General features: G+C 41.4%; 1 protein-coding gene and 1 non-coding gene across 4 annotated transcripts in view; both read left to right on the forward strand.

The window, feature by feature from the left end:
- The first annotated feature begins 3,488 nt into the window (after positions 1-3,488).
- TOMM20 (translocase of outer mitochondrial membrane 20) overlaps positions 3,489-24,838 on the forward strand; it is a 35,068-nt gene continuing 13,718 nt past the window's right edge. For 2 of the 3 annotated variants that reach the window (XR_006209455.1, XM_042961212.1), the window contains exons 1-4: positions 3,489-3,752; positions 9,019-9,065; positions 11,510-11,591; positions 15,053-15,195. Coding sequence is in view for 2 of the 3 variants with exons in the window: in XM_042961212.1 (XP_042817146.1) it covers positions 3,632-3,752; positions 9,019-9,065; positions 11,510-11,591; positions 15,053-15,195 (393 nt within the window). In the remaining variant the exon portion in view is untranslated. Of the gene's footprint in view, positions 3,753-9,018; positions 9,066-11,509; positions 11,592-15,052; positions 15,196-18,407; positions 21,246-24,838 lie in introns of those variants that run through there. The other variant, XM_042961211.1, reaches the window with a different exon arrangement.
- On the forward strand, positions 4,172-4,306 carry LOC122232244. The gene has a single exon (XR_006209583.1). It is a non-coding gene; the product is annotated as a small nucleolar RNA SNORA14 (small nucleolar RNA).

Genomic DNA, 24,838 nt, shown 5'->3' on the forward strand with positions numbered 1-24,838 from the left:
AAACATCTTGATGGATGAAATAAGGGGCTTTAACTTTACTCTGTGACCAGTACATAGATGGATATATTTAACTGACATGAAAGTTTCACGTGACATTACTGGTCGTTACTATACATGTCATTTTCTGATATTTCAAATTCTATTTTTTTAAAAACACCAGTTGTGGGATGCCCGGGTGGCTCAGTCAGTTAAGCATCATCCGACTTTGGCCCAGGTCACAATCTCCCGGTTTCCTGAGTTCCAGCCCCCTGTCGGGCTCTGTGCTGACAGCTCAGAGCCTGGAGCCTGCTTTGTATTCTGTGTCTTCCTCTCTCTCTGCCCCTGTCCTACTCATGCTCTCTCTCTCTGTCTCTCAAAAATAAATAAACATTAAAAAAAAAATTAAAAACACCAGTTATGATCCACTAAGGGTATTCCACAACCCGCTAATGATCTCACTCACAAACAAGTGCATAGGGGATTCCAGGCTGTTTCTATTCTATGCTTGCATTTTACAACAGGTATTTTCGAATGTAGAATGGTTAAGGAATAAAGCACAGATGTTGCTCTAACTGTACTTTGTATAAACATGTTGCCTGGTGTATTGAACCTCATAGTAGTGACCTGAACATTTACACCATGTTTACTATGCACAACACAGGGATAGCTCTTTGTTCATTCAGGAGTCATAATCTAATGGCCGTGTAGTCTGTTCAAGTTTTCAAGAGAGGAAAGTTCTAGGCCTCATGTCATCTGTGTGGCCTTGGACGAGTCTTTTCTGTTCCAACACGTCTGAGGCTCAGGATATACCTCTTAACAGCTGAGGTTCACTGGCAAATTTTGGAACAGGAAAAATCAGAACGTATGTGTGCAGCACATAAGGAAAAGCTTTTTGTGTTATTCTCTTGTGTGTAAATCTCAATTACTATCTTTGGTGCATAATGCATCTCCATACCCTTCCCTCTCTGCCCAAGTCCAGGTAATGCATACATAACTTTGGTCCTATTTCCGGTCTTGCATTGGGTATCAAATTCATCATCACTTAAGCAAAAGGGCTTTCCTGAATTCCTAAGCTAGGTTAGGGGCTCTAGCCCTAACCTTGCATAAGTACCCTTACAATAACTTCTGACACCAACGACCCAGAGTTAGGCCAAACTTCGTAGGTTGAGCACAGTCTCCCACAAGACTGCCTTCAGACAGCAGACAAAAGTTGGGGGGCGGGGGTTGTGTCTCCAGATCACTCTCTTATGACCAGCTTGCTACTAGTTTGGGGGTTCCCACTACCACCTCACATTCAATAATTGGCTATAAGGACTGAACTCAGGAACATGGTATACTTAATTTTTAAAAATTTTATTTATTTAATCTCTACACCCAACATGGGGCTGGAACTCACAAGCGGAAGATCAAGAGTCCTATGCACCTCTGACTGAGCCAGTAAGGCACCCCATTATGATTACCGTTTTATTATAGCAGAAAGAAAAGAAAGAAAGAAAGAAAAGAGAAAGAAAAAGGAAAGAAAGAAAAAGGAAAGAAAAAAAAAAGAAAGAAGAAAGAAAGAAAGAGAAAGAAAGAAAATACAAACAAACTGGCCAAAGGGAAAGATGCACAGGGAGAGGTCTGGGAGAGTCCCACAGATGAAGCTTCTGTTGTCCCCTCCCTATGGAGTCAGAACACCTCACCCTCCTAGCACATGGCACATTGGTGTAGAATTACACAGTGTATTGTCAACATGAGAGGCTCATCTGCTTCTGGGTCCTGAGTATTTATTTGGGTTTCATTATGTAGGCCATTTCAATCTCCAGCTCGCCTCTGCTCCAAACCCCCGACCTTCCCAGAGGTAGGGGTGGTATTACCTGGATCAAAGCCTCAACCCTCTAACCACATGGTTGGTCTTCCTGGCCTGGCTAGCCCCCATCAGAGTGGACTCCTTAGCATAAACTGCCAGGGCTCACCTCGAGTAAGCAACATCGCTGTCACTCCCAGGGTTCAAGAGGCTCCCTTTCTATGACTGGGGACAGAGGCAGCCACATTCTTATGACACAACCCTGAAGGTCCCTTCTCTCTTCTACCCCTCTCAATTTATAGTTATTTAATGGCTTCCTAACCAAGGTTTTGTCTCTTTAAACTACTATATATAATGTTTCCAGTGATTGTAAGACAACTCATGTTTTCAATTTTCTTTCACCTTTTTTTAGATCAATTCCTTTTTCTTTGAAAATTTTTATCACACAAAATAATGTTCTGAATATACACTATTTAGTTTTGTAAGTTTCTTCCAGTATGTTTACATAGTATATAAACATTAGGCAAATGATACTGGACCATTTCACTATGCTCAAAATTTAAATTTTCATTCATCCCTAAAATTTTATGAACATCCCATGTATTACTTTATTTCTAATCCTGAGTGTGTGGCTACTTAGCATCCCATGTTATTTCATTTTTTTAACTTGTTTTATTTTTTTAAATTTACATCCAAATTAGCATACAGTGCAACAATGATTTCAGGAGTAGTTTCCTTAGTGCCCCTTACCCATTTAGCCCATCCCCCCTCCCACAACCCCTCCCATAACCCTCAGTTTTCTCGCCCTCCCTGTTTTTATATTATTTTTGTTTCCCTTCCCTTATGTTCATCTGTTTTGTCTCTTAAAGTCCTCATGAGTGAAGTCATATGATTTGTCTTTCTCTAATTTCACTTAGCATAATACCCTCCAGTTCCATCCGTGTAGTTGCAAATGGCAAGATTGCATTCTTTTTCGACTTCATTGTCTATACCACACCTTCTTTATCCATTCATCCGTCGATGGACCTTTGGGCTCTTTCCATACTTTGGCTATTGCTGATAGTGCTGCTATAAACATCGGGGTGCCTGTGTCCCTTCGAAACAGCACACCTGTATCCCTTGGATAAATCCCTAGCAGTGCAATTGCTGGGGTCATAGTACCGGTAGTTCTAGTTTTAGAGGAACCTCCATAATGCCTTCCAGAGTGGCTGCACCAGCTTGCATTCCCATCTTTCATCTTTTTTATTCATTATGTTTTTCCAGGAACCAGCGAAATTTTCTTCCAAATTTTCTTACAAGGTTGTATTGTAATATTCTTTCAACACTGAATCACTAGATTATGTTGCTCGCTGTACAGCATATTGTGACAACTTGAAAAGCAAGTTCAGTTCAATTCAAACGAGTCACAGGTTGTCTATATTACACAACAGTAACACGAAGCATTTGTCACCACTCCCTTCCATCTTTGGCACAAGCAAAGAAGTCAGCTACAGTCTTTTGAGTATGTGACTGACGGCCACGCGCCGCCTTCGCGACGTCACGCTCAGCGGCTCTACCGGAAGTGCGAGGTCACTCGCAAAACGCTGACACCACCGCACACCCTGCCCGGAGGCGCCTAGGCGACTGCGTTTAGGCCCCCTGCGCAGGCGCAGAAGCGGCTCCGGCGCTGCTCTTCAGGCACTGCCGCGGACACGCCCGAGGGCCTCGCACGGCTGGGGCCGGAAGTGCGTGCTCTCGGCCTTTCCGCGTCCCTCGCGGCGAGCGACAGGTCGCAGCGGCGCGGTCCGCTGTGAGGGTTCTCGGCCAACTGCTTCTACGCGGGGCCCGACGCCGCGGCGCTCGCTCCTGCTCCTCGGTCGAGAGAAGATGGTGGGCCGGAACAGCGCCATCGCCGCCGGTGTCTGCGGGGCTCTTTTTATCGGGTATTGCATTTACTTCGACCGCAAGAGACGAAGTGACCCCAACTTCAAGAACAGGCTTCGAGAACGTGAGTGGGTCCCCTCGGCACGGGGCCTGCAGCCTCTCCCCGCCTCCGCCTGCTTGCTCCTCGCTGCCGCGCGCGGGGGTGTGGGGGGTGTCGGGTGCGGGGGGCGTCGGGGGTGCAGGGCGGCCGCGGGCCTCCCAGGCGGAAAAAGGCGGCGGCGCCGGCTGCGCGCTCCCGGTGCCGCTTTCTGCCTCTGGGGCCCCGCATGATTGCCTCCATTTTGGAGGGACGATTTTTCCCATTTTGTCTTCCCCCAAACATTTGTCGTATGAATGCACTCTGGTTTGTGTTATGATTTGGGGGGGGGGGCTCCTTTTGCAGTTCACCTGTTTAAACCTCTGTTCATAACTCGAGAGTCGTGTGATTTGTATTTTGCGAAATTGTGCTTGAAACTTGGCTCCGCAAATGCACCCGTATCGCTGCTGCATTCTTAAACCCTCTTGGTAGCTTTCCTGAAAATGCTTCCAAGATATGAGTGAATGCTATAGAAATTGCAGGGGAGTCCAAAGGGCTGCGCTTCTCCTGTGGCTCAGTCTTATTTCATACCTGCGACATCTTTTACGAGACATTTCCAACGAGGGAGGTCGTGCCACCAAAACCTTTGTGATCTTTGAATTCCGGAGGCCTCCAAGAGCAAATTTGTCGCAATAAGAAATATTTTTGTAACTTTTCTGGGTTGTTCAGTCAAAACGCTTTCTAAAAATTAAAGCCCAGAATGTAGGAAGAAATGATTAGTCTATTTCACACTTACTGTTTGATTAAGCTGTAGCAGGTTGTCTCAGGTGTTCAGTGCCCCACGTGGCTAGTGACCTGCCCTCTTGGGGCTAGAAGATGATCTTGTACCATCTACAATAGGACACCTAATTCCAGCTGTCTTCTGTTTTAGGAGGGAAGGGATACAGAGAATTTATTTTATTTACAGTTAGATAGATGGGGAGGGTGCCATTTTGGATTCAGAAACTCAGTTTTCCAGGCGCATCAGCTGCATAATTTGGGCTCTCCGAATCTTAATTTTCTTAGTTGGTAAAATCAGGTGATGCCACCTGCCTCTGGTTGTTCTTGTGAAGATTGAGATGTTTGAAGTGCCCACCAGCATTCCTGACCTAGAGGAAGCCCCTCTGCAAAGGCTGGCTGTAAACATTAACTAGAAATTCAGATTATTTTCTTGTAGTTTCCATTTCAGTAATAGTTGGAGGCATGGTGGTGGTGGTATGGCTACAGAGCTCTATAAAGAGTAGGTTAATCCTTTCTTGCTTTAGAAACACTGCAATCCTATTAGAAACCTTGAGAAAACTAATTTTTGGCCGAAGAAATCATAAAAGCCGTCCTTTTAGACAAGTTGAGAGATTATTTTCATAATCCCTTTTCCATCATCTTCAATCCACAATTTTTTTTCTAGCATTAGCAATGGTCTACACTGATCTCAGTGGTCAGTTGAATTATTAGCTGAGTAACCTTGGGCAACCGACTTAAAGCTTTAGTTTCCCTCTTCTGTAAAATGTTATAATACATACAGAGTTTAGTACAGTCCCTGGCACATGGTAACTGATAGATGCTAAAGATTGTTTATGAATGTAATTATTATTTGACATTTTCTTTAGGAAGTAAAACTTAGAGTAATTCTACAATCTGTAAGTTCCTGTTTTACGTGTATTTTTAAAAGTAGATACGGGGCGCCTGGGTGGCTCAGTCGGTTAAGCGGCCGACTTCCCGGCTCAGGTCATGATGTCATGGTCCGTGAGTTCGAGCCCCGCGTCGGGCTCTGTGCTGACAGCTCAGAGCCTGTAGCCTGTTTCAGATTCTTTGTCTCCCTCTCTCTGACCCTCCCCCGTTCATGTTCTGTCTCTCTGTCTCAAAAATAAATAAACGTTAAAAAAAAATTAAAAAAAAAAAAGTAGATAAAGTCTCTTTTAACTTGTTAGGTTTACACAGTAGCATTTGGGACTAATTTTCTAGTAAATACTGAGTCAAGGGCTGAATTTGCTTGCTGAATGTGTAACTCCCATGATTTTTCAGGCCCTTACCATCTTTCCCTTTATCGTAGAGATAGTATTATGTACTGATAAGGTGACAATTAAATTGTCTCAAGAAACTAAAGCTAGAATCTTACTGGTAGAAATTTAAAGGAACTAAACCGTCTTAAAATTGGTAATTCTATCAGTCAGACATTCAACGAAGATCACTCCTCTTCATCCTATTAAAAAAAAGCAACTATTAAGATTGGATAGTAATGGAAAACAAGTTCTTAACTACTGGGTTTCATTATTTTTGTCATTTTTCATAAATTCTGGCTTAGCAAACTGTACGTACCTGTTTATTCCACAAACTTGCCTTGTTCATTTCTGAGGTACCTTTTATTTTTTTATGGGAATGTCTTCACGTCTGTTAGAAGGTAGAGGAGGGACAGTAGAGTTGTTCTGCAAACTGAGAAGGCACTTTGAAACTGGAAAATCAAGCAGGTGACCCCACGGGTTTACAGTTTTATTCAGCATAACTTAACGGGGGAGGGGGGGGAGTCAGATGGTGATCCGGCTGCAGATTTTCCCCCCGCAAAGTCCAGACCTTCGTCCGCAGATTTTATAGTGAAGAGACTAGCAGAAGGGCATTGTTGCAAGATCGAAGGGTTCGCATGCATCTCAAAGCATTTGCATTGACCTAAATGACAGCAAACCTTTAATTATATATTGTGGCACTACGTGTGTGTCAGGAAGGAGAAAGACTATGTTCTGTCTCTCAGATTCGTGGGGGGCCAAGAAAAAGCCTTCCCCAGTCCTCACCTTGGGCCTTTCTGAGGCACGTGCATTAATCTCCAAGGGTCCAGGAACACACAGTCCCAGGAGAGGTCATCCAGGGAGCTTGAACAAGACGGAAGGCCAAAGATGGAGTCCGTATTGTCGCCACTCTTAACGACTTCTCAGCAGCACATAGAGGCAATACAGAGTAATGTTTGAGTACACACGTCCTGAAATTCAGCTGCTTGCTTTTCAATTGCCCCTCCACCAGTTATTAGTTGGGACCTTGGTAAATTTTCTCAAGTGGAAATGCTAATCATACCTGTCTTAGTGTTCCTGTGAGGCGTAAGTAAGCCAGGTGATACTTAGAATAGTGTCTGGCGTGTGGCATCTAAAACTTACTGAGTGCTTACCCTTCACATCTGAGTGTTCCTTTGTCTTCATGTCTGGCTCTTCTGTGCAGTCTTCCACTCCTCTTCTGGCCGTGGCAGTCTCCTTCCAGCACTGGTGATGTTTAGTAGTTACTTGGTATAGTGTGGTATTCATTATTTCCTGCCTAAAGACAGACAAACGGGGGACGGCTGGGTGGCTCAGCAGGGGTGGCTCGGTGGGTTAAGGGTCCCACTCTTGATTTTGGCTTAGGTCGTGATCTCACACTTGCTTGAGATCTGAGCCCTGCCCGACAAGGGGGAGCCTGCTTGGGATCCTCCCTTCTTCTTCCCCCTCCCCCGTCTGTGTGTGCGCATGTGTGTACTCTCTCTCTCTCAAAATGAATAAACGTTTAAGAAAAAAGAAAAATGGGCTGTCTTCACTTGATCTTAGCCAAAAGGCCAGGAGGCGATGGACTGTCTTCAAATTTACATACAAGATCAGCTTATTTAACCTATATTGTTTGGTTGAAACTGCTAGAATTGTATTTAAGTCTTAGAGTTGTAGCACTTTAGGTACACTGGGGGCTAGAGTTGGCGAGAGCTACTGGTGTGGTTAAACCCAGTTTGTAAGGGGAGATAAGAAATTTCCTGGACCACGGTAAATTAACCCATCTCCCTGCAGTTAGGCAAACAGGTCACTACCTCTTCAGTCATGCACTGATTAGACTTGGATTTATAGAACACTAACGTTTTCAGAGGACGTTTGCTTGTCCTTTATGGCTTTTGTTCCTCGTAGTAGTAAGATTGAACATGCCTTATCTTTGCAGAGTTAAGAGATTTATTTGCCAAAGATCACCCACATAATAAGCATTTGAGTCTTACCTTTCTTAGCTCTGCCACAGTCTCCGTGTTACCGGTAGTTTTAACGATTAGTAATGCAGCATGGCACAACTCCTAAGCTGGGGAGCTGGTATCGAACTATCTCGGTACCACATGCATACTGAGGTCGTTCATTACCAACTCCTCGTATGGCACGTGATAAACCGGGCACAGTTAAGAAATATTTTACATGCATTAACTCATTTAATCTTCACAAGAACGCTGTGAAGCATGTACTGTTCTAAGACCAGTTTTACATCCGGAGAAAGTGGGGGACGGGTTCCTGTAACTTGTCCGGGGTCACACTAGTAGCGAGAAGAGCTGGGGTAGAAACACAGCTAGTGCTTCCTCTGTGCTAACACTCCTTCATGTGGAGCATATAATTAAATAGCAATTTAAAATACCGTTGGTGTCCTTTATTGATTCGGCTTAAGTGTTGACTAATTGATGATTAAGATTTTAAACATCACTTGCTTCTGAGATAGGTAGTATTGCCTTTTCATATCAAAAACAAGACAAACAAAACAACTTCCAGAGTGTAGGCAGAAGTTTTTTTTCTTTTAATTTTTTTCCAATGTTTAATTTTGAGAAAGAGACAGCGTGTGAGCATGGGAGGGGAGGGCGGGGAGACACAGAATCTGAAGCAGGTCCCGGGCTCTGAGCTGTAGGCACAGAGCCCCACAGGGGACTTGAACTCATGAACTGTGAGATCATGACCTGAGCTAAAGTCAGACGCTTCACCGACTGAGCCACCCAGGCTCCCCAGCAGTGGTTTTTTTCCTTAACCAGCCAGCAGTAGTTAAGAATTTTGCAGTGCATTTCTGAACACTGTCTTCTTACCCCCTCTTTTTTCCCATTTAGGAATGTCAGATAGCTTTCAGCATGCAGTAAAGATTAAATCTGTTATATTTCAGTTATAATACTTTCTAACAGCAGTGGCTTAATTCTTGCTTGTGTTTCATGTCCTGTATAGACTGGGGGGGAGGGGGGGGGCAAACTCTGCTTGTGATATTTAATTAATCAGCTCTTAGAACTGTCTGTCTTGAAAATTGCTGATCTTGGTGCCCCAGAGGGAAGGAAAAAGCTCTTGCTCAGAAATGTCACATTGTCCATAGCTCATTGACCAGAACTATTTATAAGACCTTGACAAATCACAAGGAGACAGGAGAATAGGAGAGCCCTACTCAGGGATGTTTCGCAAATAGCATATATGACTGTCACAGCAGTTTGACTTCTTTTGATTCCCATTTTAATGACGATAACGTGAAAATATTCCATGTCTTGCAGGAAGAAAGAAACAAAAGCTTGCCAAGGAGAGAGCTGGACTTTCCAAGGTAATACTTAATCTGTTTTTTTGTTTAGGTTGTATAATATACTTCATACCTCACTTGAAATGTGTATTTTGAGAAAGCTAGTTGATAACAGGCATTGATTTTTTTATTTTAAAATACAGTTTGTTGTTTCTCGGAATAGTTAAGTCAGTTCAACTGCAGATTATCCAGTCCATCGTTATTTCCTCCCTGTTGGCCCTAACCGCAGACAGTTTATTACATGAGCAATATTTAAGGGGCAATAAGATGATACTCTGCAGAAAACAATTCTACCAAAAGGTTCAAACTTTCTCACTCAGCTGCTTCAGAATAATACAATACAACATTAATTATTAATTTTCCTTTGTTCAGCTTCCTTTAAAAGAACCACATGCTATTTGTTTCAGAAGTTATATAGGATCATTCATACCCTCTGATCCAGAATCCCACCGTGTGGCACATTTTTACCTTGATGTAATATGTACATATAGATATAAATCTTTCTACTTTTTTCTTTTCATAGATCCTGTGTTCATGATTATTTTTAATGACTACATAGGTTTCTCTGCTTGATAAAAAAATGTTCTGTGACATGTGTAAGTCAAGTAAGTAAATGTTAGTCGTTGCACATATACCTCATATACCTTTTCTTTTTTATTAGAATTAGTTCCATTGCTTGGATTCCCAGGACTTGGACTACTGGATCAGTAGTGGTTCTTTTTAAAGCAAGTTGGAAAAAAAGAAAAAGAAAAGAAAAAAATACCAAGTTGGAGCAAGGAAAAATGAAATCCATAAATGTTATATTTTGTTGTTGTGATACAATTGAGTAATCACAACATAGCTAAAAGACTGGACATGATGATAGGGAAGTGAAACTGAGAGGTGGCCACTTTGTTCCATTATGTCCAGACTCCCTTTCTGAAATACATAGTATGTTCATAATATTTCAGTAACCTTTTTTGTCTCGACATGAGAAAGTAGGTATAGACACATGCACCCTGTGTATTTTCAGATTCAGGTGTAATCACATTCTTGCCTGTGTTGGGCTGGTTGATGAAAGATGCCTCTACTTTCAGAAATTTAAATTTTTTGTGTGTTTGTTGGTAATGAGAATGTATAGAAGTCAGGAATCAAAAACTCCCAGTAATAGAAGTCTAGGTTTTTAAATAAAACAGCCCTTTTTTTTTTTTTTTTTTTTTTTTTTAGGTTTATTTATTTTGAGAAAGAGCATGAGCAGGGGAGGGTCAGAGAGGGAGAGAATCCTAAGCAGGCTCTGTGCTGTCAGTTCAAGGCCTGATGCGGGGCTTGAACTCATGAATCGTGAAATAATGACCTGAGCCAAAGTTAAGAGTCAGAGGCTTAACTGAGCCACCCAGGTGCCCCAAAACAGGACTTTTTATTTTTATTTTTTTATTTTATTTAAAAAAAAAAATTTTTTTTTAACGTTTATTTATTTTTGAGACAGAGACAGAGCATGAACAGGGGAGGGCAGAGAGAGAGGGAGACACAGAATCTGAAACAGGCTCCAGGCTCTGAGTGGTCAGCACAGAGCCTGACGCGGGGCTCGAACTCACAGACTGTGAGATCATGACCTGAGCCGAAGTCAGATGCTTAACCAACCAAGCCACCCAGGCACCCCAAAACAGGACTTTTTAATAATAGGTTTACATTTTTTGAAAAGACAAGTCCTGGGGCACCTGGGTGGCTCATTCAGTTAAGCAGTCAACTCTTGGTTTTGGCTCAGGTCAGGGTTTGTTGGTTTGAGCCCCGTGTGGGGCTCTGTGCTGACAGTGTGGAGCCTACTTGAAATTCTCTCTCTGCTTCTCTGTCCCTCAAAATAAACAAACTTAAAAAAAAATAATAAAGAGGTAAGTCCTATAGCTAGTGGCATTATGTATTGCCGTAGTCTGATAATATGTAACAAACTACAAAACCAAAAACTTAAGTAAAGCTACTTATTAACAGTTTGTATTAGAGAAATTAGGAGTAGCTCAGATGTCCAACAAACAGATTGTGATTATGCAATCCTGTATTTCTCCATGGAATAGTCTCCTACCATTTACATGTAATCTTTTAGATGCATGTAAAATCTATTCAAAATAATGGATCAGAGGAACAGTTGGTTATAGTTATATAAAAATGTATAATAATGGGGATCAAAATAGTGTAAATAGTAAATTGCATATTTTATGGTATAGATAATTGTACTCTTCATTTTTTAAGTTTGATGCACAGCTTTCTAAGAACTGTTCTAATTTCAGTTTAATCAGTAAGTTTTTTTTTTTGCATTCATTTAAATGTAGATACTAAACTAATGCTTGTGAGTATTGAAGAGTAAATTTATCATTTTTTATAATGAGCTCTTCAGTTTTTTGTTCTTTTGTTTTTAGTGCAATGATTTTCTGTGTATTGGTTATATTCCCAGCATAATTTTGGTATCATGTATTAAATATTCTGTTTCCAAACAGTTACCTGACCTTAAAGATGCAGAAGCTGTTCAGAAATTCTTCCTTGAAGAAATACAGCTTGGTGAAGAGTTGCTAGCCCAAGGTAATAATCATTAAAAGACTAGGAAATTAGAATTCCTCACACTAATACAAATTTGTGGTGGTAAGGGACTTTTTTGTGTGTAGTACAGCAGCTGTTAAGAAAGGTATTCTAATATTTCAAGACAAGTCACTTAATAATGGGAGGATTATTTTATTTAAGACTGACTCTTGGGGCACCTGGGTGGCTCAGTTTAAGTGTCTGACTCTTGATTTCAGCTCAGGTCATGAGCCCTATGTCCGTCTGCACACTTTGCATGGAGCCTGCTTAAGATTCTCTCTGCCCTTCTCCCCACCTAGGGCGTGCGTGCTCGCTCTCTTTAAAAAAAATTAAAAAAGGAAAGAAAATTGGCTCTAGAAGTGAATACTTGCTGTGGGCTATCCTTGTCCATAATATGTTTTGAGTGAATTTTAGGTTTACTTGATACATGATACAGAGACTATAGTAAGTAATCTTTACAAGTGAGGTATTTTTTAGCAGTTTAGAGAATATAGTCCTAATGCAATATATAAATAGTAACTGGAAGAATATGCTTCCTCAGCTTCTTCACCTAATCTTTAGTAGGTCTTTTCCAGTATTTATAGGAAGGAATGGGTCATATAATTCCTGGAGAAGGTTAATTTACCTGTCAGGGTCACACAGTGAGTTCACGGTGCTTAATTTCAGGACCAGTGAACTGAATCTGATCTAGAGTTTAGGCTTTGTGCATTATGTATTCAACCAAGGATTAAGAGTTCTGTTTTTAGGGGCTCCTTGGTGGTTCAGTTGAGCGCGACTGACTCATTTCGGATCAGGTCATGATCTCATGGTGTGTGAGATCAAGCCCTGCATCGAGCTCTGTGCTGACAGTGCAGGGCCTGCTTGGGATTCTCTGTCTCCCTCTCTCTCTGTCCCTACCCTGCTCACGCACGTTCTCTCTCTCTCTTTCTCAAATAAACTAAAAACAAAAGTTCTTTTTTTAAAACATTACTATTACGAAGTTAAAATGCTCACACTGACAAATTGAAAACTATAATTCAGTAATTTAGAGTCTTAAATGTATTTGTAAATTTTTAGTGTCAAATTACCTTTTATTTCAAAAGTAGCTTTGAAGTAGTAGTTGCTGTCGTTGATAAAAATGGTATCAAGTGTCAAGTGTTTTTTATGCTCATTGCTGTATCTTAGATTTGGATAGTATTGAACTACACAGTGTAGGTCATTTGTGGTTACTTTACCTGTTTTTATGGAAAGAGATTAAAGGTTTGAGGTGGTGGTGATGTGTTACTTTTGATCACGTTTCTCCCTTCCCAATAATTTCTTTGCTTTGATTTTTTCTGTAAGAAATAATTATTTTATTTGGATGGTATAGTAGGCTGATAATATTTATAAATGAAAATGGGAATGGCTTATTAGAAAATAATCTTGGCTTTTTTACCCCAGTTCATTAAGAAACATGTGAGGTTTAATCATAGGGTGATAGTAAAGCACTTAAATCCTCATAGGGCTCATTTAAGAGGCTGTATTAAATATCCGAACAGAAAAATCTGCATGGATAGGGATATCTGTGTCTAAGGGTATAGGTTGTATATCGATTCACGCAAACAAATTCTCAAAATTTTTTGTTGATGCTCATAAATATGTCTATCAAAGTTTTCTTCTTTCTCCCAAAATATAAACATTATTTTAAATTATTTTACTTATAGTCCAAACTACTAGAGTATAGTGCATTAATTACTTCTATTTGGATTATCTCGAAGATCCATGTGTTGTGGCCATCTGTCTGACTTGAACTGTTAGATCCAGATTGAGAAGGACAGTAACTCATGGTGGTTGAGGGGGAAGGTCAAGGAGGGACAGGGAAGAGTTACTTTTCTTCCCAAGTTCATGTTCCACACTTTAACTCAATGCCATACAGAGGGTTACTTAACAACTCTGCCAAGCTGCTTTTTTTCCCAGTGGAAACTACCAGCCCAGCTCAAGGTTGAAGAGTCAGGTGGTTAGAATTAGGGGAAAAGTCAACATCAAAGTAAGCCAAGTGAAGGCATAATTGACTTAGGCAGTAAACTTCATTTCACATGGTCTCCTCCATCTAGGGGTCTTCCATAAGCATATTCTGTTAACTGAGCCAGATCTCATCTTAGGATACCTTGAATGGGCTCAGGTCTACAAACTAGAGAGGAAATGGTTTCATCTGCATTGAATTGCTTTGGTTGGTCATTAACTGTTTGCATTATTTTTAGAAATATTAGGAGGTGTCTCAATCCCCTGTGTTCTACACTAACACTCCAGTAGTAGCTTTATTTCCATTTAATAATCAGAATTAATATCCCCAGGCAACAGTGTAAATCCCCTACATTGCCTGTAAATTCAACGGCATGAGGATTCAGTGGCCAAGTGGCGTTTTAATTTCCAAGTTAATGGAGTCATTTGTCCCCTGATGAAAGTCAAAGCCCAGGCTGAAGACCTAAGTCTTAATTTTCTTTTTTATAATTTTTTTTTTTTTTTTTTAAATTTTAGGGAGAACATGAGCAGAGGAGAGGGGCAGGGAGGATAGGGCAGAGGTGGGGGGGGGGTGGAGAGAGAGAGAGAGAGAATGAGAATGAGAATGAGAATGAATTATAAGCAGGCTCCACGCTTACCTCAGAGCCCGACGTGGGGCATGATCCCACGACCCCTGGGATCCTGACCTGAGCCAAAATTAAGAGTCAGATGCTCCACTGACTGATCTACTCAGGCACCTCAGTCTTTTGTGTTTCCTATTTTAAATACTTCTTTGTAGAGTTGTACTTTCTTCAGTTTGAATACCTCAGTCTTCAGATTTTCTCAAGTGGAAATGTTAAAGCAGGCAGTTCCTCTTCATACACCATTCTTCAGTCACTTACTCGGTCATTTTCTTCTTCAGGGTCAGAAAACTTCGCTTACTGGTCTCTTATAGAGGCTGTGGCTCCGGAGCAGGCAGATGAAAGAGATGCGCAGGGTGGTGGGTGGACAGGACGGGAGTCTTTCGCCGTCCGGATGCACCACCCTCCTAGGGCTTTTTCTGTATCTGCTTGTGCTGCCATTCAGATAGTGTGAGCGATTAGTGTAAAGTGAACTTGGACTTCTTTTCCACCTCAGTCCCCAGTCTTCAGTTCTTTCTTCTCATAGAAAAGTACTGTTCCATTGTTAGCAATTTTTAATATGTTGCAGAAGTATTCTAAGTCTGTAAACAGTAATATACTTGCATATTTCTGCGCTTAATTTCTCCCCTTCTGTATGTGTTTTGAAGATCCTTTCATATCTGTGCATGTGATCTGATTCGTTCTTATTAATGGTTTCATAAAACTCAGTTATATGAAGGTACCGCAGATTATTTCCGGGTTTTTACTTCTTTGATGTTTTTGGTCATGATCACTTGGAAACGGAGTGAAGGCTGTACAGTTGAGTTTTTGACAGAGGCAAACAAAGGCTTTCCAGGTCACATTACTTTTATGTAAATCTTCCAGGTGAATATGAGAAGGGTGTAGACCATCTGACAAATGCGATTGCGGTGTGTGGACAGCCGCAGCAGTTGCTGCAAGTGTTACAGCAAACTCTTCCACCGCCAGTGTTCCAGATGCTTCTGACCAAGCTTCCGACAATTAGTCAGGTGAGGATTTGAAATGTTAACAAAAGTGAGTAGAATATAAAAAAAGAAATGTTTTAGGGACATGGACTTTTAAAAATCAGTGAAACCATAAAGGCCATTCTTACTGTTACAAAGAAAAACTAGTCTAGTGAACATGATGAAATTCTGAAACTCATTCTTGGGATGAAATCAGAATTGGAGATACCCGTGCTTGAAAATGGTCTTCCCTGATAACGTTTGAGTGAGCGGTCATAAGATCTAGTCGTTGTGCCCTCTGTGCGGATCAGAAAGGGTGTCTCAGGGGCACGTGGGTGGCTCAGTCAGTTAAGCATCTGACTCTAGATCTCAGCTCAGGTCTTGATCTCAGGGTCCTGAGTTCAAGCCCCACTTTGGGCTCTGTCGTGGGTGTGAAGCCTACTTCAAACAAACAAAAAAAGAAGGAAGTGCGTCTCATAGTATTAAATCTCAGACCTTGGTATTCACATACCAAAATTCAGGCCCCTCTCAGCTACTTTCTAAAAGTAGCTTTCTACCTTCTGTGAGCCCATGCATTCAGCGAAGTGGCCTGGCAGAGGACAGAGGAGCTAAGATTGGCACAGCCTGAAACTAGATCACAAAGGATTGTAGATTGCCTCTGACCTCACTCGTCTAAAGGCCCCAGTGCCTCTGCTTTTGCCAAGGTGGGCTTTGAGCTTGGAGCTATTTAACTACATCCTCAAATCTGTATTGAACACAGTACGATTTGTATAAAAGATGACCTATAACTTAAGAGTTGATTAAAATTGCATTCTGTTCATTTTTAATCGTCTCCAGGAACTGAAATGAATCTATTTTTTGGAACAGTTTGTGTATTCATGTGTTAATTCCCATAGTTGATGTGATTAAAAATTAATAAAATGACTGGTTAGTTCTTCAAACTGATCTTTATTCAACTAGTTGGAGAAGGGACTAGAAAGAAAACAAGTCCCCAAAGATTTAAGGGAGAGGGTTGAAAAACCAAAGATTTGGTCTTAAACCTTTTTATTTAGACTAATGTGGCTCCTAGCGTGTCTGTATTAGAATCCTCTTATAGTGTCTACTCTTGGAAAGGCAGCATAGCGTGGTGCTTTTGGAAGATTGACCTCAGGGTGAGGTCTTGTGAAATATGGATGAGTTTGGGATGAAGCCTGAATTCCTCTTTATAAAAATGGCCTCCTTTACTTAGTTAACTTATCTCATATTATTTTGACATATTTTCAAATGCTAATTTTGGAAGTACTTTCTTGTATGAGGACTTCGGAGCATTTTCAGGCCAAAAAGGGAAATGTTTGGAGGCTAAGATGACCAGTAAAAAATCAGTATTCTTAGTTTATGTGGGAGTGAAAGAGATCTTAAATTCTTTTTGGTTTTAGTTATATAATTGACCAACCTCTAAAACAGTGCATGTTATTCTTCCTTTATTAACTTGGATTTTGAAATGGGACTGACCGCATGATCATTATTTTCTTTGATAACAGTGTTTAAGAGTGTTAAATGTTGAAATTGTAGAATGGGTAAACTTTAGCAAGATTTGATTTCTTTGACCGCAGAGGACATCTCCCCCCACCCCTTAAAATTTTTTTTTGGGAGGTGCCTGGGTGGCTCACTCGTTTAAACATGACTCTTGATTTCAGCTTGAGTCATGATCTCATGGTTTGTGGGTTCGAGCCCCACATCAGGCTCTGTGTGCTGGTGCGGAGCCCACTTGGGATTCTCTCTCTTTGCTCCTCCTCTGCACATGTGTGCACATTCTCTCTCTCTCTCTCTCTCTCTCTCTCTCTCTCTCTCACTCACTCAAAAAACTTGAAAAAGAAATTCTGGTTTTAATTGAAGTGTTGTTGACACAAAATGTTACATTAGTTTCACATGTACTGCTTACTGATTTGACAGGTATACTTTATGGTCTGCTTTTCTCACTGATGTGTTTACCCTCTGTCTCACCACACAACATTGTTAAACGATCGTGGGCTATATTCCCTATGCTGTACTTGTTATTCCCGTGACTCATTCATTCCATAACTGGGAGCCTGTACCTCCCACTCCCCTTCGCTCGCTTTGCCTATGCCCCCTCCCCCCCACTTCCCTTCTAGCAGCTGCCAGTTTGTGTTTATGGGTCTCTGTTTTTTTGTTCGTTTTGTTTTTTAGATTCCACATATAAGTGAATTCAGATAGTGTTCATCCATGTCTGACTTAATTCACGTAGCATAATACTCTCTAGGTCCATCCATACTGCCATTAGCAAGATCTCGTTCTTAGGGCTGCGTAATAGTCCATTAAATTATATATATGCCACTTCTTTATCCATTCATCCATTGATGGACACATAGTTTGCTTCCATATCTTGGCTATTGTAAATAATGCTGCAATAAACATAGGGTTGTGTACATCTTTTCGAATTCGTATTTTCATTTTCTTTGGATAAATAACCAGCAATGGAATTGCTGGATCGTATGGTATTCCTATTTAAATTTTTTAAGGAACCTGTTTACTGTTTGCCCCAGTGGCTGCACAGATTTACGTTCGCACCAGCAGTGCACGAGTGTTCCCTTTTCTCCCCATCCTTGCCAACACTTATTATTTGTCTTCTTGAGTCTAGCCATTCTGACAGGTGTAAGGTGATGCTCCTTGTGGTTTTGATTTGCATTTCCCTGACGATGAATGATGGTGAACCTCTTTGCATGTGTCTGTTGGAAAAATGTCTCTTCAGGTGCTCTGGTCATTTTTAATCAGATTATTAGGTTTTTTTCTTGGTGTTGAGTTGTATGAGTGTTTCATATTTTTTGATATTAATTCCTTGTTGCATATATCATTTGTGAATATCCTCCAGTTCAGTACATTGCCTTTTCATTTTGTTGGTTTCCTTTGCTGTGTAAAAGCTTTTTGTTTTGGTATAGTTGCAATAGTTTATTTTTGCTTTTGTTTCCTTTGCATGAGGACACATGCTTAGAAATACGTTGCTAAGGTCAATGCCCAAGGGATTACGATCTATGTTTTCTTCTAGGAGTTTTATGGTGTCAGGTCTCATACTTAGGTCTTTAATTCTTTTCCGAGTTTACTTTTGTGTATCCTGTAAGAAAGTGTTCCAGTTTCATTTCTTTGCATGTAGCTGTCCAATTTTCCCAGCACCATTTGTTGAAGAGACTGTCTTTTCCCGTTGTATATTCTTGCCTCCTGTAAAGGACATTTAAAAATTAAATTTTTTTTTTCTCTTTCAGAGAATTGTAAGTGCTCAGAGCTTGGCTGAAGATGATGTGGAATGAAAAACCAATATCAACATAATCTCAATTAAAAATATTTTTAAAATCTTAACTCGGAAGATGAGCAGCTCTGGGGGAATAAGGGCAAATAGGCTGGTTATGGACTGTCCTACACTGAAATCTACCAAAGTTAATTTTTACTTTGTGTAGATCCATTTATCTGTTTTATTTATTTTTCCCAGTGAAAAGTGTATTTTGATAGAAGTCTTTTCATTTTATAAATACACTACGAGTTACCGAAATATCATGGATTTATTTTATTCCTAAAATGTGCAATTAAAATGTACATATAGCGTCACATTTCTCACGTTAAAAATTCTCTGTGCTTAGTTTTGAAAGATAGGCCAAGAAAATGTAGGAGAAAGTTGAAGAATGCACGTTGTTTTTTTTTTTTTAAAGCTAGTTCATTTTGTTCTGCATAAAAGAATTGGATGGAAGCCTGCTTTATCAAAACTAAGCATTAAAATCTTTGAGAGGTCATTTCTTTCCTTTTAATCTCTTAATACATGAGATGTGCTGCTGTGCTGTATTAACTCACCTCCCTGTGCATTTGTCTTGAAATGTTTTGTTTAAACCAGTGGGCTTAATGTGTTCTGGATATTTATCTCCATGTATTTTAGCTGTATGTAGTTGCAGATAGCACTGGGAATTAGATCTGTGTCATTCTTAATCTAGCCATGTGAGCTTCACCAATTACTGTCTGCCCTCTTTCCTCTTTATAAATGAGGCAGTTGGTCTGCTAATTCAGAGAAGTGTCCCTTTCAGCTTTTAATTCATTTGTTTCTGTTTAGCATCTATTTTCAAATCCACCTTTTCCTGAGGTATATGTTTGTTTGGACAACCAGGCCTTGCATTTTTTTATACTCTGAATTTTGCATGCTTGCCTGACTTTGTATTTTTGAGTTGATCCCCCCCTCCCCCCCCACCTTTTTTTAAAGATCTGACTTGTGTTGGTTTTCACCGAAATCCTATGGTTCTGTCACTGTCGTAAATCTGAAACTTAACTTTTAGGTAGCTGGGATGATACGCTTGTAAAATGTTTGTTCCCTTTGCTTTTATCTTCAGTGTATCTCCTTAATCCTCTTTCATTTATCTTGTTACGATGAGAATAAGGTGTAACCTTGTAGCTGAAGACTTGGAAAGAATGGAGGTGTTCTCAAAATAGTGACGTGTTTTCTGCAGTCACAGATTCAACATCGGGCCTGAGAATAAAGATCCTTGGTACTTGCTGTCATCTGTTGAACTGAGTAACAATTCCTCCCTGTATAGGTTACCTTTACTCTGTCTAAAAATCTGGAGAGATCCCAAAGACTTTTCCTAGGTACCAGACTTTTTATTTTGTTTTACTTACAAATTTTCCTTAACCTTGGGTTTTTGTTGTGGTTGAGATCTAAAGGAGAGTGTTTGCAGTATGGCTCTAAGTTTTTGCCTCTGGACATCCCCACACCGTTTGGCACGTCACATTACATCTCTGAACTTACCTCCTAGTATTCTCGTCTGTAAAAGAACATCAGACCACGCGACTCAGACATTTAAAGACTCTTCCTTGTGTATCTTCCACGTGTGTAATCCTGAACCCTTAAACAGTGTGCTTTTATTTTTGATAACACCCAGCCTGCTCTTTTGTGGGGATAGGGAGGTGACCAGTGCAAACATGCCAGTCAGTTTTACCAATAGATCCCAAATCCAAAGCAGGGCAATGGCGATTGGTCAGTGATTGACCACATCGGTAGGAAACAAGCTTTTGTCCTGTGCCCACCCCAGCCAGAGGGAGTGTTGAGACCAGGGGCATCCAGAATATAGGTTAGAGTTAGTATATAGAGGCAAGAACAAGGGGCAGGCAGCTTGGCAAGGGAGGAATGGACCCAGAGAAACTAAGGACTAGTTGGAGGAGTGAGGGGTTAACTTAGCTGTGTGGGAGGATGTGAAGGCTATATGCTCTGGAGAATTCTGTAGTCTGAGCTGGGTATCACTTAGTTTTCTGAAAAATAACCGGCTTTGATGTAATACTTGTTGAAATGCCTGTGGTATCTTCCCATTAGAGCTGATTATGCTGTCATTTTCTTACTTAAATGATGGTTTTCAGAACAGGTGCCACTTCTGAAAGTCGTTTTGTTAAAAAAAAAACAAAAAAAAAAACAAGCAAGGTTTTCCCCAGGTACTTAATGTGCTGAACACCATTTCCTATCTAAAGTTTTAAATGGTGACAGAACCACGCAGTCAGTAGGAGCGATGCTGGCCCAGTGGTCCTCAGCCCAAGATTTAGGTAGAGTGGTGACAACCTGAGTGTGCCCATGTCCTAATGTTGCATGTTTGGGTACTGTCTTTGGAGATGGAAATATGTATTTGTGCATGTTGGTGCGTTTCCTTGGGAAAGACCGATTTTTCGATTCCACAGTTGTACTTAAGGTGAAAGCACACTTAAGATGGGCTTTACCTGACTGTGTCCCGCTAGCCTGTTAACAGATGACTAGGACTTAACATTCACATTGAACTTCTGTAAAGTACATAAAACCTAGTACGGTGGCCATAGTAGGCACTCAGTAAATGTTTTGAGTCCTCTTACCCTTCGGTAATTGATTTTTTTTTTTTTTTAACTAAATTTCTGCTTTTCTGACCTTGTTGAACCAACTTCTGGACCAGAGTATTAACAAAATATTGCCGAAGAGAGTTTGAGAAAATTGGTATATGATGCAGATATTACACAAAATTCTTTCTTGTAACAAAAAATGCAGTTTTATTATTGCTTGTGCCTCAGCTGTTTTAAGTGAATATTATTAAAGGGCTTGGAGAACATGTTGGCTTGGTGTGTATTTGCAGAAGTGAAATCTGAATTTGATGACTGGCAGTGGTGGTACCTGCTTCTAGGTTGACATCCCTTAGAGAAGGTTGACAGTTGGGCAGCTCCTCCCAGGAAAAGTCACATTTGCCTTTGACTTCATATCCCAGGTTAAGAACCCCTGCTTTAATGTCAGCTGGTGAGGGTTCTGGGTCATCGTGATTACCCAAGTTTAACAAGTACCTGGAAGGATTGCTAAAGCACATTGCTGGGCAGCAGGTCAGACTCAGGAGCACATTTTCAGTATTTCTTTTTTTAATTAAAAAAAAAGTGATTTTCTTTTAAGTAAACTCTGTGCCCAACTTGGGGCTCGAACTCATGACCCCAAGGTCAAGAATCACATGGTTTATGCACTGAGCCGGCCAGGTGCTCCATTAGCATTTCTAATGAGTTCCCAGGGTTTGGTGACGCTGCTGGACTGGGGCCATGCTGTGAATGTGACCCAGCAGCAGTCAGGGGTGACCTAGAAAACATGAATAGGAAATTATTGCAGGATAGCGAGTGTTCATGTCCCAGATGATGTGCTTCAGCGGTGCACTCTGTAAAAATGAGATGTGTAATTAAAAAGCCGGCCAACTGGTGGTAGTATGTGATTATTTAAGAACACCCAGTACTCATTCGATAATCCAAAGCATAAAGACCGTCAATTACAGACTTTATGTTCGAGATAGGCCAGTCCATTTAAATGTTTTTTTAGGATTTTTTCCCCCATAAATAGCCCATTAACTAGACACATAAATTAAGCAGAAATTCCATTCCCTGGGGCGTGCTCAGGTCACGATCTTGACGGTTTGTGTGCTTGAGCCCCATGTCTGGTTGTGAGCTGGCAGGGCAGAGCCTGCTTGAGATTTTCCCTCTCTCGAAATAACAGAAAAAATTTACATTCACTAAGCATTTTGATTGTGAGTTCTAAAATTTTTATTTGATATTTGTGTCTGGGCAAATCAAATGGATTTTTTCCTTTTAGAAGGTCTCCAGGACATTTTATATATGGAACCTTTTCCTTCACTTTTAAAGGCTTACAGCTGTGTTATGGAAACAGTCCAGGAGGCATTGCAGAGGTACTAAATTCTTGTTTAATTTCCATTGGTATTGATAGAGGAGTCAAACACTTCCCGATAATATGGATCTAGAAGCTAGGAGTCGGGGGTGGGGGGAGAAAATGAGTAAGAGAGGCTGTGCTTAAGCTAGAGCTTGATCTGAAAAATCTGTGCCTGGTGTTCAGCAGTGCCTCCATGAGACGTGCCAGCATGTGACCTGCACGTTCGGGGAGAAAACGGGATCCCACTGGAGCTTCGCTGAGATCTTAAAATCCATGTAGCCTTGCCTTTTCTTAGCTAGACTGAAGTGAGCAGGCCTTTCAGCTTGTACCTGGGCAGAGTGGGTATGTTTGAAGTTGTAAAGCAGAACGAGTTGCCTGTTACCCAGAGGAGCGCACGAGACCAGTCCCTGGAGAGGTGGAACGTGCTCACTCAGTGACCTCTGGACAGTGACATCGTACATGCAGCTGCTCACTCTGTTCGGCATTTGAAGAGGACAACTTGGTGGTCTTAGCAGAGACTGATTCTTCTAAAAAATTACATCAATGTGCCATTTTTTTTAGAGCCCTGCACTAGTTTTCAAAAGCTTCCCTTGCAGTTAGGACTCCAGTAGCAAGTATAGAAGCCCAACTTGAATTAGCAGAAGTGGCATTTGTTGGCTCAGGAAAAGTATGTCTAGCCTTTCAGATTAGAGTGAGCTCCCTACACCTGACCGTCCCCTCCACCTCTGCATCTCACTGTGCTAGTTTGACTTTTAGTAACAGACTGAAAGGCTGGATCTCCAGGCCTCACATAGAGGATGACAAACATTTCCTCACCCCAGAATGTATTCACTCACACTCCCTACTATCTCAGACAGTAGCTGTTCCCCTCTCATAGCTTAAGAAACCTGCCCAGGGACGCCTGGGTGGCTCAGTCGGTTGAGCGACCGACTTCGGCTCAGGTCATGATCTCACAGTTTGTGAGTTCAAGCCCCACGTAGGGCTCCGTGCTGACAGCTCAGAGCCTGGAGCCTGCTTCCGATTCTGTGTCTCCCTCCTCTCTGCCCCTCCCCCACTCATGCTCTTTGTCTCAGAAATAAGCATTAAAAAAAAATTAAAAAAAAAAAAAAAGAAACCTGCCCAGTGTTGTGTGATAAATGGAAGATTCAGGATCCTCCTCCCCCCCCCCCCCCATCTTTATTGAAGTAAGATAAGTAAATTAAGATTTTATATATTTAAGATGTGTGATGTGATGTTGGGGTATAGTGGACATGAAATGATTCCCATAGTCGGGCTAACATCTGTCACCTCAGATATGTTACCTTTCTAGGTGTGTGATGTGGGAATACTTAACATCTACTCTGCAGGGGCGCCTGGGTAGCTCAGTTGGATAAGCGTCCGACTTCGGCTCATCACGGTCTCACAGTGAACCCCATGTCGGGCTCTGTGCTGACAGCTCAGAGCCTGGATCCTGCTTCGGATTCTGTGTCTCCCTCTCTCTGCCCTTTCCTTGCCTGCTCTCTGTCTCTGTCTCTCAAAAATAAACAAACATTAAAAAACAAAAAACAAAAAACAAAAAACTACTCTCTGCAAATTTCAAGTATACAACACATTTAACCGTATAGTCCCCATGCTCCAGAACTTATAACTGGAAGTTTGTACTGTGTGTTCAACATCTTCCAATTTCTTACTCCCTTGTCCCTGGCAACCACCATTCTACTCTATGAGTTTGATTTGGTTTTCCAAAAAAAATTTTTTAAACTTTATTCATTTTTGAGAGGCAGAGAGAGACAGAGCATGAGCAAGGGAGGGACAGAGAGAGAGGGAGACACCGAATCTGAAGCAGGCTCCAGGCTTCAAGCCTCAGCACAGAGCTGGACACAGGGCTCGAACCCACGAACTGTGAGATCATGACCTGAGCCGAAGTCGGATGCTCAGCCAACTGAGCCACCCAGGGACACTACCCCCCCCCCCCCCCCCCACCAAATTGTTTTTTAAAGAAAGTAGTCTCTATACCGACCTGGGGCTTGAACAACCAACCCCGAGATCAGGAGTTGCATGTTCTCTGACTGAAGCAGCCAGGCACCACAGCATAAGATTGATTTGTTTAGATGCCACCTATAATTGAGATCATGGTCTTTTTGTTTGGGGCTTATTTCACTTGGCATAATATTCTCCAGGTTTATCCGTGTCAGAAATGGTAGGATTTCCTTTTTTTTTTTTTTCCCCCCTTTATTTTGAGAGAGTGAGTGGGGGAGAGGCAGGCGGAGAGGGAGAGAGAATCCCAAGCAGGCTCTGCAATGACGGACATGGAGCTGGATCTCACGAACCATGAGATCATGACCAGGACTGAAGTCAAGAGTTGGTTGCTTAACTGACTGAGCCACCCCGGTGCTCCAGAATTTGCTTTTTTAAGGCTGAATATCCACCCCCACCCCCCCCCCCCCACCACACACACACTCACACACGCGCACACACACACACACCTGTAACATTTCATTTATCCACTGACAGACATTCAGTGTCTTC

This window comes from Panthera tigris, chromosome D2 (assembly GCF_018350195.1).
Source record: "Panthera tigris isolate Pti1 chromosome D2, P.tigris_Pti1_mat1.1, whole genome shotgun sequence".
Taxonomy (NCBI): Eukaryota; Metazoa; Chordata; class Mammalia; order Carnivora; family Felidae; genus Panthera; species Panthera tigris.